General features: G+C 39.3%; 1 protein-coding gene and 1 long non-coding RNA gene across 2 annotated transcripts in view; one reads left to right on the top strand and one right to left on the bottom strand.

Moving 5' to 3' along the window:
* The window catches only part of LOC147845268 (uncharacterized), a 143731-nt gene that overhangs the window by 50515 nt on the left and 78148 nt on the right, over positions 1-15068 (bottom strand). The gene's annotated exons all lie outside the window — the stretch shown is intronic.
* On the top strand, positions 504-13121 carry LOC147845270 (uncharacterized). Its single transcript, XM_088650710.1, has 3 exons — positions 504-892; positions 7107-7885; positions 12343-13121. The coding sequence occupies exons 1-3, from the start codon at positions 803-805 to the stop codon at positions 12404-12406; spliced, it is 933 nt and encodes a 310-aa protein (XP_088506836.1). The 5' UTR covers positions 504-802; the 3' UTR covers positions 12407-13121.

The raw sequence follows: 15068 nt of genomic DNA, 5'->3' as shown, positions 1-15068 counted from the left end.
CTTCTGTATACATGTTTATTACTAACTTTTCTATGAACAGGATTTGATTATAACTGCAGATCAATGACAGTGCAAAATAGCCTACTGTAACATCTGCGATTATATAAAATGAATAAATGAACATATATGAACACATACAGACCCTTACAGTCTCTGATATGTTACCAATTACAAAAAAACTACACACAGCAGACATTTAGTTCTTATTTAGGTTCAAAACAACACAAAGTATAGCCTACAGTCAGTGAAAACCTCTCATCTGTGTCTGTAATCTTCAGTAGTACGTGTAGCCTCTGTTAGAGAGTCATTCCATCAATTCCAACTCATAATAGTCCAAAAGATGATGATAAAAATTAAAACAAGACAGTTTGTTCACGTTTGCTGAAGAAATAATGTGCTTTTTTTCCTCGCTTCACTCTCGCGTTTGTCAGTATCTGACAGGATCTGGTTCCAAAGCACGTCAATAATCAAGCGCACGCTATTATCATCAGCTCAAGAAGTTTGTTATGTCATATATAGACACGCGGCGAGCGCAAGCAAGAAAGCGAAACCACTCTCGCTTCATACTGGCTCGTAAAAGGCACAGGGTAGATTCTGCTCTACTCCATGGCTTTGTGGCTGTTCATCAAGACGACGGCAAGGTTTGTTTGAGCACGGACCGACCATTGCTCGTTATTGTGGCGAGGGGGCGTGGCCGAGAGCCGTGGGAACGGAGTGAGGCCACCACGTAAGTGGATACACCTGCGGTGCGCACCTGCCTCGGATCCCACGGAAGGAGCTCTGGACCATAAAAGCAGGAACTATGGCAGAGGAAGCCGAGAGAGGACCAGGCCCGAACATATTTTACTTTTGCTTTCAGTTTGACGGCAGTCTCCGTGAGGAGCTGCCGTCCGTTTGTTTTGGTTTAGACGGCAGTCTCCGTGAGGAGCTGCCGTTCATATTATTAATAAATATTTTAAACTACGTCGGATCTCCGCCTCCTTCTTCCCAGCGGCCAAAGGGCCGTAAACTTTATTACAGTCATTATGTGTATATTTAATTCCGCTGTAATCTCTTGCTGTGTATTATAAACATGGCGGCTCTTTTGTTTTCATTCTGGCTTGTTGCGTATGCGAATGACGAATCTCTGTAAACCAATAGCATTCAGCTGCGCGTCTAGCTCCGCCTTTTGGTACCCTTTCTCATGTTTGGTACCCTTGCGAAAGGGTGCCGAAAAAGTAGTACGGTTCGGTTCTGTACGCCTTTTGATAGTGGAAACGGCCATAAAAGCGTACCAAGCCAAACTGTACCGTACCACTCAGTGGAAACGGTCCATTAGGTCTGCAGTGGTCTGTCACTGTAATTGGTTTGTAGCTTGTCACTAACTTTATGCCCCGTTTCCATTGAGTGGTACAGTTCGGTATGCTTTTATGGCCGTTTCCACGTAGCTGAACACTATCGGTTTACAAAGATATGTCACCAGCGTGTCCACAAGCAGGAGAATGAAAACAAAGGAAGCGCCATTTTCAAACACACAGCCGAGACATTGCATTGTAACAATGGTTACAATTAGTAAAAGCCATGGTCGAGCCGAGCTCAAAAAACCTTGCTGTCATCATGATGAACAGCCACAAAGCCAAGAAGAAGTGCAGAATCTGCCCTGTAATTGTTTACAAGGCCGTCTAAAATCGTGAGCGGTTTCACTTTTTCCAGAGAGCTTGCGAGCGTGTCTATATTTGAAATAACAAACTTCTTGAGCTGATGATAATAACGTGTGTGTGATTATTGAAGCGCTTCTGATGCCCGATCCTTTCAGAAAAGGACAAACGCGAGAGTGAATCGCGAAAAAACAAAGGAGCAAATGATTCCTTCAGCAACCTACACATGAACAAACAGCCATGTTTAACTATTCTCATCACCTTTATAATGAACTCGGAATGACGGAAATACTTTCTCACAACAGGTTACATGTGGTTGTGAAGATTACAGATACAGATGAGAGGTTTGCACTGACTGTTGCGTGTTGTTTTTGAACCCAAATAAGGACTAAATGTATGCTGTGTGTAGTTTTTCTGTAATTGGTAACATATCGGAGACTGTAAAGCCGCCATTGCACACGACATTTGGACACGACTGTCGGAATACACGGATTTCTCAGTGTTGTCGTGCACCATGGAAGAGAAGCTGATTCTCGTGGTGTCCGAAATAAAGTGTCTTTATTCTCTATGCGTTCACTATGATTGAATGAATACAAGAAACTCATAGACCTCTAAAACGTTTGGAGAGAATGTGGAGACTCATTTATGAATATTAATGTTTTTTTTAATATGGACTTTTTAAAATAAAAAATACCAAAAAAAAAAACTACTATTTGTCAGCCTTGTAAAACTGGAATACATCAGTCAGATCCAGTCAGCCGGTCGCATACGCTCTAGTCGCAGGTGTTCAAGTATTTTAACGTATCCACAGCTCAAATCGAATCTGAATTTTTAGCATACGGAAATGATCGAAACTCCACGCAGCTCCCGGACTACTCTCCATTGGAAATGAATGACTTCCGGTCTGTCGCTTGTCGTATGCCGTGGAAAGGCAGCTTAAGGGGCTGTATGTGTTCATATGTCGCTTTTTTTTGTATATAATTGCAGACGTTACAGTAGACGTTACATTATGTTCATAGAAAGGTTATTAATGAACATTTATAAACAAGTATTTTTGTGTATAAAGCAAGCTTTACTGTAGACATTTATTCGAGCGAGAATGACGTCGACTGAAACTTTCTGTCGTACACCACGCCCACCAAAAGAGTAACATTGGTACCCTTTTGGCACTGGAAGTAGAAGCCTGACCTGTACCAACCCGTACCGTACTGTAACTCTCAGTGGAACAGGCCATTAGTGGTTCAAAGTCGGTCAGCCCTCAGGGGCCACTTCTGGCCTGGGTCTCCAAGGTTTTGCCTGTTGGCAAGTGGCTCCTCTGTATATGTGACCTAGTGCATGGGTGTCTCTCAGCTGTTAAACATTAAATATGTTTGATTGTTTAAAAAGGATACTCACTAAGGTTCACAGCTAAACACAGCTAACATGCTTTTTTGTGGTGAGAGGCACCTTTTAATAAAATGGCTTTCTATTGACAGTGTTTTGCAGGCTGCTTATGCACCTTGTTTTTTCTGCAGTTGTAAAAAGTAAACTCTGCGTGGAAAAGCATCTGATGCCATACACTCCAGCGCCAAGACGCTTGATGCAGTTGTAGCCTAGCAACAGAAAAAGCGCAGCACACCGCACTTTAATAAAGTCAACAAAAAGGCAGTCTGCCGCACCTTCTGTTTTCAGGGTGTTTGACGTGATCGCACTTTAATACAGACGTTTTAGCACACAAACTTGTATTGAACAGGCTGAGCTTCACGGTCAGGTCTCTGTCATGTTTATGCCTCCATATGTTCCTCCAGGAACAGGATTGAGGAAGATTGCATTACGTAAATATTCTCCATTCTATTCTATTCCGTATCTCATGGTTCATAAGATGTATCAGCCGCCCTGTTCACATATTCTGTAATCTTTTTCTTGGTCCTCAGTGTAGACCCTTCTTTCCACTGTGGCTCCCTCTCTTCTAACATCCTCTTCTTTTTACAGAATCTGTAGTTACATGGCAAACGCCATAGAGTTTTGCTGCAGATCTTATAAACTTTCCCAGATCTTTTACATAGGGATGCACTGAAACCATTTTTTTTTGGATCCGATCCCGATACCCAAATTCTGAGTATGGATCGATACAGATCCTCATACTGTGCCAATTTTTAATTTTTTCATTTATTTTTACCTAATACGGTTTCTATAGTTCTGGTGCTTAAAAAAATATTTATACAGACCTATAGGCCTACTTTGATAGATGGCACAATCTAAGTACTAACATGATGCTTGCTATAAACTATAGGCTACATTGTTTGAGCATTCGTTCTCTGATCTGTTGTGGTCAAGCTTATGTTTCCTTTTTAATATTAGGACTTTCCTTTGAAATCTGTACTTGGCTTCCACTATTGACCCTAATCGTTGGTAAAATAACCTGCCTTTTAGCAAAGCGTGATATTTTTTCTGCAGGTTTGAAGCAGACTAAACTATATCTTTTAACATTAATTTATCTTTTTGAAACTAATTTCGTTTGGTAAAAATTGTTGGTTATTTTAATGTATTTTTTGTTGGTCAGTTATGCACAAAATAAACAAGAATATTTGAGGTGAAGTTCAAAATAGAGGTCTGCATTCAGTCGCGGGACCCGACCAGATTTCTGCAGCGCGGGAATAAATTTCCGAATAAACCCCGGGAGCGGTCGGTAACAGGTTTAATTTGGGATGGGAGCGGGCAGTCTAGCAATATCACTCCCGAGCGAGCGAGCACGCAAATGTAACATTATGTGTGTGACTGAAACAGCGCAATGCTGTGTTTAGCTTGTTTGTTTGTTGCTGTGTGTGTGTGTGTGTTAGAGCTGCACAATTAATCATTAAAAGATTGCGATCTGGATTCGACCCCCTAGACGATCTTAATCCAGCATTTCTACGATTCTGCCAATCATATTTTAAGTTCAGGAGAGAAGCAAAGGCAGCTGGACGAGTTATTTCATTGTTTCACATACGTTGCTCAGTGGCATGGACACCTCCAAATGATGTTGAATGAGTCACATAATGTATTTATAAGGTATATTTCACCTAAAAATGTCATTTTTGTCTACATATAACGATGCTTTCACGGCCGGGAAATCACACGTGAAGTGAGCTGCTGACCGTGAGCTGTTATCACAGATGCGCGCGCGTCTATTTTAGTGAACAGAACCTGCATATGTTGCGAGTAACAGGTAATACAGTTGTAAGTAATATTCAACTTGTGGCACAGCATAATCGTTTGGGAGCCTCGCGCCAAGCACTTAGCAGTCAAAATGAAACCGAAAGTGTGCACTTCATTTAAACGAACATATCATATTTTAGAGTTATGATTACGACAAGCATTTTAAATGTTTTTTCTGTCATAGCGAACACACAGTTGTGCATGAAAATAAATGTTTACAGTGTCAGTATAACTACTCTAGCCTATATATTGTTGAATATAATCTGATAATGGCAAATGTCTGATTTTACCAGCGAATAAAATTGTCTAATATGACAGATTGCAAGCATATATCTCAAACATAATAATTCAACATCAGAATTATTATAAGTAGAATAGAATTATTTATAAAAACCAGTAGACCTACACATAATATTATTATCGATGTTGTGCCATATCTTTGTTTTTACCATACCTTTATTTTACAAATACAGAATCGTGAGAAAATCGTGATCTTAATTTTGAGCAAAATTTGAGCGCGATTCTCATTTTAGCCAGAATCGTGCAGCTCTATAGTGTGTGTGTGTGCGCGCACGCGAATGAGAGAGAGAGAGAAAAGAGAGAAAGCTTTGTGTGTGTGTGTGCTTGGTGCTTGTGTGTGTGTGTTTATACAGACAGCTTGTTATAGGCTGTCTGGACTCTGTATAGCTGGGTGGATTTCGATTTTGTTCTCCCCCTGCTCTTTAGCGGGATCGGGCGCGGTTTAAACGGATCCCTAATCCGGGATCGGGCGGGTAGAAAACGGGGCAGGTCGGGCAGCGGGCAACAAATGCTGAATATAAGCGGGAGCGGGGTTCGGGCTAAAACCTGGCGGGAGCGGGATTCAAAATTTAGTCCCGCGCATATCTCTAGTTCAAAACAAGGTCCGCTAAAATGCTTCAGCGCACAAACTGACAAAAAAGGTCTGTTAAAGAAAATATTAATAATATATATAAAATTACAGTGAAATATTTACTGTTTCAGAGTAGACTATATTAGGCTAAATCATTTTCTGTTAATGACAATTCATATGCGCCGGGCCATCAGCTTCACTTTTATTCATTTAATCTAATACTTTGACCACAATGAGCCAGGCTTTACAAACTTTTAGCAGCACTTAACGTGTTCACCTCTAAAGAATAAACTCAGTCGGAAGGAAGAGAGAACATAAACTCTTTATGAGAATTATTTTACGGAACGGTGCACGTAGGTAGGCCTACTTTGTGTGTGAAGAGGAGGTAATAACCCAGTGTTGCGAATGCGATCTGCTGGTCTAACATACACAGCGCAACATGATGTAGAAACAGCAATAAACTCCATGTTACGGGTCAAAATGAACCCATTTAATTCAGAGCTAAATTTATTTCTCCACTGATTATTAAAACTAACAGGAAGACATAGTTTTTCATGTTGTTATGAACGCAACACACAGTTTGAATTGTGAATGAATGGAGAATTACTGACAGGCGAAGCACAAATTCTGAACATTAATTTAACTAGGTGAATATTTATCTGTGCTTCACATTAAGTTATAGAATGGCTTCAGAACATTTGGGATATGGTAGGCCTACATGACACATTTCCAGTGCCTGGTAATAGGCTACCTTTGTGGGTTTTGTTCGCTTACAAATTACAAAGAATATAGCGCACATGCAAGATCGGATTTGGATCAGTGCCAGCGGGCCGATACTCGATCCAGCAAAAATATGCGGTATTGAACCGATATCCGATCCAAGTATCGGGGTCGGTGCATCCCTACTTTTACATAGGGACTACAAAGAGTCAGGACCTCAGTTTAACATCTCAACCAAAAGACGGTGCTTACTGGCATCATCTCTCAGTATTGTTCGCATCACTATACTGGGGCATTAGGACCCACACAGGTTGAGCACCCCCCTGTTGAACAAAAACTTTTAACAACAACCACGTTTTCCCATGCAGTCTCCCAACCAGCTACTGACCAGTCTTAGCCCTGGTTAGTTTCTTGAAGTGACCAGTCTTGAGCTGCAGGGTGATTATGGCTTTGGTACAAGTGTAGTAACAGATTAACATATGGCTAACCATAGTTTTACAACAAATATTATGGTTAGTGTTTTAAAAACCACAGTTAATTTGTGATTACCATGGATTTACTACAAAAAAAAGGATTTGTTTTATTCATTTGCAGTAAACTCTTTGCTTGGTGCTAGATATCTAGCATGCATGTTTTGGGTTTTGATGCCTTAGGTGGTTTTCATTTTGCTGCTTGTGCCATTTATTGCTTCAGGGCTGAAGGAAGAATCTCAAGAGCTGGATGAAATCAAAGAGAAAGATCAATGTGAGAAACAGCATGAGTTAAAGATGGAAGAAAAATCCACACAAAACCTTGCAGTCCACATGAATTCCCACAATGGAGAGAAGCCGTACAGCTGCCAACAGTGTGGGAAGTCTTTCAGTTTTAAAAAAAGCCTTAAAGTCCACATGAATGTCCACACTGGAGAGAAGCCTCACGCCTGCCTACAATGTGGCAATAGTTTTAGTCAAAAGCGAAGTCTTGATATCCACATGACAATTCACACTGGAGAGAAACCGTTCACCTGCCAACAGTGTGGAAAAGGTTTTGCTCAAAAACAAAAACTTGCTGTTCACATGAGAGTTCACACTGGGGAGAAACCTTTCATATGTTTACAGTGTGGAATGAGCTTCAGTCAAAAACGAAGTCTTGACACCCACATGAGAATCCACACCGGAGAAAAGCCTTTCACCTGCCAACAGTGCGGAAAGAGTTTCAGTCGAAAAGGAACTCTTGATATCCACATGAGCATCCACACTGGAGAGAAACCATTCGTCTGTGAACACTGTGGAAAGAGTTTCATTAAACCAGAAGGCCTTAAAGCCCACATGAGCGTTCACACTGGAGAGAAACCCTACCCATGCTTACAGTGCGAAAAGAGTTTCACTCAAAAACGAAGCCTTGATACCCACATGAATGTCCACACTGGAAGGAAGCCATACACCTGCCAACATTGTGGAAAGAGTTTCACGCAAAAACGAAGTCTTAATTTCCACATGAAAAGGGTTTTAAATAAACACTAACCATTTTTACAGTTGTATAGAAAGAGTTTTGGAGGTCCCAATGAGCACAGTGAAGTCCAATAACCAATAATTAAAAGTTTGGGACCACTTTGTTAAGGGGGATGCCTGGCCAAACTGAGCAATTGTGGAAGAAGGGTCTTAGTCAGGGAGGAGAGCGATAACCTGATGGCCAGTGTTTCTCTGATGAGAGAGGAAAATCTTCCAGAAGGTCAACCAATCTTTGCAGCTCTGAACCAATCAATCAAGCATCCTCTTCCGCTTCCATCAATAGATAAAACTTTGGGACCACTTTGTTGAGAGAGATATCTGGCCAAACTGAGCAATTTTGGAAGAAGAGTCGTAATCAGGGAGGAGAACGATAACCTGATGGCCAGTGTTTCTCTGATGACAGAGGAAAATCTTCCAGAAGGTCAACCAATCTTTGCAGCTCTGAACCAATCAATCAAGCATCCTCTTCAGCTTCCATCAATAGATAAAAGTTTGGGACCACCTTGTTGAGAGAGATACCTGGCCAAACTGAGCAATTTTGGAAGAAGGGTCTTAGTCAGGGAGGAGACCAATAACCTGATGGCCAGTGTTTCTCTGATGACAGAGGAAAATCTTCCAGAAGGTCAACCAATCTTTGCAGCTCTGAACCAATCAATCAAGCATCCTCTTCAGCTTCCATCAATAGATAAAAGTTTGGGACCACCTTGTTGAGAGAGATACCTGGCCAAACTGAGCAATTTTGTTAGAAGGGTCTTAGTCAGGGAGGAGAAGAGTAACCTGATTGACAGTGTTTATCTGATGACAGAGGAAATTTTTCCAGAAGGTCAACCATCTTTGCAGCTCCAAACTTACCAAGCCTGGTAGAGTGACTAGTTAGAGCCACTCTTCAGCTTCCATCAATGGAGAAAAGTTTGAGACCACTTTGTTGAGAGAGATGCCTGGCCAAACTGAGCAATTGTGGAAGAAAGGCCTTAGTCAGGGAGGAAACCAAGAACCTGATGGTCACTCTAAAAGAGCTCCAGTGTTTCTCTGAGGACAAAGGAGAACCTTCCAGAAGGTCAACCATATTTGCAGCTCTAAACCAATCGAGCCTGTATGGTAGAGTGACTAGTTAGAGCCACTCTTCAGCTTCCATCAATAAAGAGCATTGGATTGGGATGTGGCAGGAACTAAAAGGCATGGATTGAGGGAAAAATGAATGCAGCAGAAAATAGAAAACAATCCTTGATGAAAACCTCCTCCAGATTACTCTGCATCTCAGACTGGGGTGATGGAACATCGACCCTAAGCATACAACGAAAAACAAACAAAGGAGTGGCTACAGGACAACTTTGTAAAGTGGCCCAGCCAGAGTCAAGATCTGAACCCTATTGAACATCTCTGGAGAGATCTGAAAACGACTGAGCACCGATGCTTCCCAATCCAACCTGATACTGCAAAGCTTGTATTATCATATACTCAAATATACTAAACGCCAATAGCTAAGTGGGGTGTGCATTGACAAAGCGCAACTGTGGTTGTCCCAAATTGTAAACCCTTCCTGATCTCCCCACCCCTTGGTACCTGTATGTCCAAAACCAAAAGATTCAGTGAAAGTCTTTACATTTTGGCGCTTTTCCTTCGTGACCATCAACGAGCAACAGCCGTAAACAAAATAGCAGCGTGAAGACGCAAGCGTACCGGAGTTCAGAAGGTAAAACAACAGTTTGAACAAAGACTAACCGAGAAGATAGCAGGGGGGGGCAATCGAATTTGGGTACGGTCCAGGCATTTGAACCAAGTGTAAACGCACCCTAAAGGGGATCACAAACCAGAAGCGCCACTCGGCGACGCGTCGCGCCATTCATTTCAGAATTCTAAACACTGTTTTCTATGAGGGTACACACACCGGCGCCGCAAGTCAGCGGCGCCCAGCCACGACTCAGGACACTGTTCATATTTCTGCCGCACCACAGAGCGCCATCTAATTAGCTTCATTATAAATAGCATGGGAATTTGCGCGTCTGGTGTGCAATACTTTCAACTGTCATGTGCTCACCGTGTTGCGGCACAGAGTGGCGCATCCGGTGTGTGACGCCCTTAAGAGACTGCTTACTTTTCTATGTGTGGAAATATCTGCGAGTTTATAGCTATCTTATACAAAATGTTGCATGACGAACACTGTTCATAATACTTGATTTTCATTCACGTCTACAGATTTCAAATGTCACCAGCTTTCATTCACACATACAGATGGCTCTCCTGCTACAAGGGTTATAACACATTGACTGACTTTATAGATTATAATTAGTGCTGTCAATCGATTAAAAAAAATTAAGTAATTAATCGCACCTTTTTAAAAAAAATTATCGTGATTAATCGCATATAAAATACTGAAACTTGTAATTTTGCCTATTTAAATGTAAAATTAATGTAAACGCAAGAAAAAAAATATTTAAATTAAAAATATAATTGTTTAATGGAATTTTTGTTTAACTTGTAACACAGATTTCTTCATGTAAATAACATACCCACAATAAACCATCAAGATCCTGGCTTGACAGCCATGTTTATTACAAAAATGAAAACACAGGCATGTTAATGACATTTAAATTTCAAAACAATCAATGCCAATAAAGAAAACATTGATTTCCATGTTGGATTCTTAGTGGACTGCAAAAAAATACCAAAATACAGGAATTGCAGATATGGAAAATTATAATAATAAACTATAGAATACAAACTGTTGCACTCATTGTAAAGTTTTATTGCTGTGAGTTGAGAACATTAGTTATAGAGTAGAAACAATTTTGCTTAATCCTCCTTTACATTCATCCAGTTGCTAAGACTAGGAGTATCCCGCAAGTGCACAGAGACTCCCAAATGCCCGCAAATGAATGATAATCTCTCGCAAACCGGTTGTTAAATACATTGCACACCCCTCTCGCCCCTACTCAGATACGTCGCTCACTCCACCCCTGACACAGACACACACACAGACAGACACACACAACGCGCTGCAGACGTTTTGGCCCCAACGGCCTTCCATACTGGAGCGACTCCCCTCAGATTCAACACGAATGATCACGTTCATCAAATTTGCTAAGCGTCCTAAACTAAGCGTCCTAAAGTATTACTGTATTTCACAAGGATTCTGACACAACAACGCGAAGCATGCGCCTTCGTTGCGTTTAATGAGGAAACACGCTAAACTTGGAGGGATCATGCTGAAAGGCAGAGTAATGCCCTGTCTTTGACAGCTCGCGACTTCACCAGACGTTCTGACTACATTTACATAAGACACCAATACTTCAATTTTAATATGATTAAGATAATACTCTTATTAAAATTCTACCGTGTAGCCTTAAAAGGAACCTTACCTTAAAGGAACACCGAGTCACGAAATTTGGAGGATTTTCTTTCTGTTCGCCATGCGGTATCAACTTACAACAAATGTCGAAAGTTAAAAATGAAACACCCGAAATTGCATGAAACTCTGGATAACCTGTGATGCAACTAATTGTTTTATACTGGAACTTGCCTTTAAAAAGTGCTTCCTTGGTCTTATCCACATTTATTGCATGTTGAACACACGTCCACCTCAACAGGAAGTAAAAAAAACCTGAACTGCGTTAATTGCGTAAATTTTTTTTAACGCGTTAATTTATTACAGGAAGTAAAAAAAACCTGAACTGCGTTAATTGCGTAAATTTTTTTTAACGCGTTAATTTATTTAAAATTAATCGCATGCGTTAATTTTGACAGCGCTAGTTATAATATACACATTGAATATATGTGGAAAACTAAAGCATATTATTCAAACTTTATTGGTGTTAGTAGATGACAGCTGTGGGTCTGAGATGCCACTATTAACACCAAGACATAGTAAATGAGTGTTTAATGTAGGTAATAAAGCTTTACTGGTATCAGACACTGTGCTTGTTTATTGTTATGCTCATAACTAGAGTCTCTAATCATCCCCAGATTTTGCAGCATGCTTTCTGACTATTGTTGTACAGTTTAGAATATGTATGTATAAATATTAGTATGTTTAGAAATGTGTTGAAACAAATCTGCTCTCTGTTAAACAGAAATTGGGGGGAAAAAGTAACAGGGGGGTGAATAATTCAGGGGGGCTAATAATTCTGACTTCAACTGTATAGGATTGCATTTTATTTAATGTAAATGAGTTCAAAGCGATTTTAAAATTAAAAATAAAAGTTAAAGAGAGACTTAAATTTTCTTTTGGACAGTTGCATACATTGAAATGTTGCTGCAAAATTCATTATTCAATTATTTAAAAATATTAAATTATTAAAAATAAAAGGATTAGAACAGGCATTATGTAGGCTAAAGATAGACATAAAAAGTAAAAGAAAATTACCGTGAGTGAGATGTAAAACATGTAGCTAGCTTACACATAGTTGGTTGAGTCAAACTAACAGTAACACGTTGCTGTTGTTTTGTTTCTGCATGTGAACTTTAGTACACAAATTAGTTTACGTATTGGCATACACTCATATCAACCTTAATCTAATTTAAAAAATGTTTAAGTTTACTAAACTGTTTTAAACACGTATTTTAACATTTTTATTTTTTTTTATTTTGTTGATTTCAATAACAAACATACAAAATTCAATTTTACACAAAAACACAATTATAACAGATCAGGATAAATAATAAAAATATGTAAAAAAAAATTATAAAAAGAGAAACAAAAAAGAGAAAAGAAAGAAAAAAATAAACATATAAACAAAGTTTAAACATATACATAAATAACACAAATACAACAAGAGGAAAGTAGGAACTATGTATCCGTGATATTTCCAAAATATTTATCATAAAAAACGAATAATCTATCACTTTTCTTGTTATTAACTAATCTAAGAGATTTAATAAAATCATAAATTTCTATTAAAAATTGTGACGTATTTTAACATACCTCTTTACCGTGTCGCGTTGGGTTTGGTGTGATTAAAAGTTCTGGAAGCTTACAATAATACTGTACTGCCTCCGCCTACTGGACGCATCAGGAACAACAGTGGTGCAAACCTGCTCGGGTCGTAGATCTGCCTGAATCCAAGTCTGCAGTCTCCCCCACCTCTGTAATAGTAAGTGGCAAAAAGACTTTTATTTTGGCGTGGAGGGTGTAACGTCATAAGGCTGCGCCACTCCTGCGCTGTGAACCGGAGAGAGGTTTGTGTTTTGAAACTACTGCGTAGATGTAAACCGATTGATTCAAGTTTCAGGTTAATGTAATGTTAATCTTTTAGTTTCGTTGAAATGTCCGACGCTAAAACCTGCTGTTGAAAATATTATTTTAACCTTTTATACAACGTGGTGCTCGTTAATCGAGGGCTATTGTTCGATAAAGTAACAGAAATGTGTGTTATATGTGTCCTAATGTAGGTTTAATTTATTAAATAGCGTAATGTCATTACATTCGAAGTATTCATCACTATGTATATGAAATGGAGTACTAGTTTTATTCAGGTTATATTGAGGTAATGTTGGTTTTATATTCACACATTCATTCCTTTTAGAACAGTGAGAACTTGTGATGCACGTTTTGAATGTTTGGTCTTATATAGCATGTAAACATGACTGCAAAACAACAATAGATCTATTTAATAGACTGTGAACAATGTTGTACTTTTAAAAGTCATTTGCTGATAATCTGATTCCACCATTTAGAATATGCAAAGAAAACTTTTCTGAAATTATATTAGGAAGTGTAAATGTGCTAATATAAAACTTAATTGGAGGCAATTGTTGCTCATATTTACTCTTTTACCTGATTTTTATTTTTTTGTTAATTTCATTAATGTTGAAGAGAAGTTGTTTTGTTTCTGTTCATTGTTTTATTTATTGTAATCATATTTTTTTTATTGTTTTGTTCATTTTAAACAGGATAAAGTGTCCAAACACAGAGAAAACTCCTGCTGAAGCGACTGATCTCCACACTGTTATAAAGATGGCGTTTATTAAAGTGGAGAGTGAAGACCTGAGGATTGAGGACACATTCACTGTTGAACATGAAGATCCGCAGGAACAAACAGGTTGGTTTACATTCTCAAAGACCCACTCAGTCATCTGATCCTCATTCAGATATATTTTAATAATAAGAATACAAAATTATATCCATCTTGCAGCCCTGAGTGTGCTGCCTAGTTCTCCTAAACGCACATAAGCACTCATTGAAAGACAGGAATCAGTTTCTTTCGTCACTTGTTCTCATGTCTTTTGTCATTATTTTATGTATTATTAGTCTCCCATTTTCTCTACCTCCTTAAGGTTATTTCTTTTCTAGTTCTCCTTCTGTTTGTAAAGTGTCCTTGAGCACTGGCCGTAAACAAAATAAATAAAAGCAATAAATAAAACAAGTTTAATTGAGCTGACAACAGTATTCTCATTGAAGATATCTGCTGTTATGACGATGATGTTGACTTATTACTTGCCGTTTGCATGTTATGTTGGTCACAGCTCCCTTTTTTCGTCAACTTCTTCATGGGTTAAAACTTGGCCAGTATTGGGCATGTTATTTAAAATAAAAAAAATTGTAGCTGTTACTAGTTCTCACAAATAGTATCTGACATAGAATTAAATAAATATAATAATAACTAATTACCACCATGCTGAAAAAACAGCTTAAACCAGCCTAGGCTGGTTGGCTGGTTTTAGCTGGTTGACCAGGCTGGTTTTAGAGGCGTTTTGGCCATTTCCAGGCTGGTTTCCAGCCATTTCCAGCCTGGTCTTAGCTGGTTAGGCTGGGAGATGACCAGCTAAAACCAGCTTGACCAGCCTAGCCAGGCTGGGAGCCCAGCCAAAACCAGCTATGTCCAGCTTAAACCAGGCTGGTAAAGCTGGATTTAGCTGGTCATTTTCCAGCCTGACCAGCTAAGACCAAGCTGGAAATGGCTGGAAACCAGCCTGGAAATGGCCAAAACCCCTCTAAAACCAGCCTGGTCGACCAGCTAAAACCAGCCCAGGCTGGTTTACGCTGGATTTTTCAGCAGGGCAACAGTTGTGTTAACAGTATGTCGAAAAACGTGGGTGCCCCCAATTTTAAACATGCTGAATGAAATGAATTAATTGTATAAAACAAAAATAAAATATGTATTGTAATGTGTGACATTTATACGTTTTTTTTTTTACACACGTTCCCTCTTTTATACACGTTGATCAGTTTTAATA

This window comes from Danio rerio, chromosome 4 (assembly GCF_052040795.2).
Source record: "Danio rerio strain M-AB ecotype USA chromosome 4, GRCz13ab, whole genome shotgun sequence".
In the NCBI taxonomy this organism is placed as follows: Eukaryota; Metazoa; Chordata; class Actinopteri; order Cypriniformes; family Danionidae; genus Danio; species Danio rerio.
The sequence above is the reverse complement of the archived record's forward strand: the minus strand, read 5'-3'. Positions and strand labels throughout refer to the sequence as shown.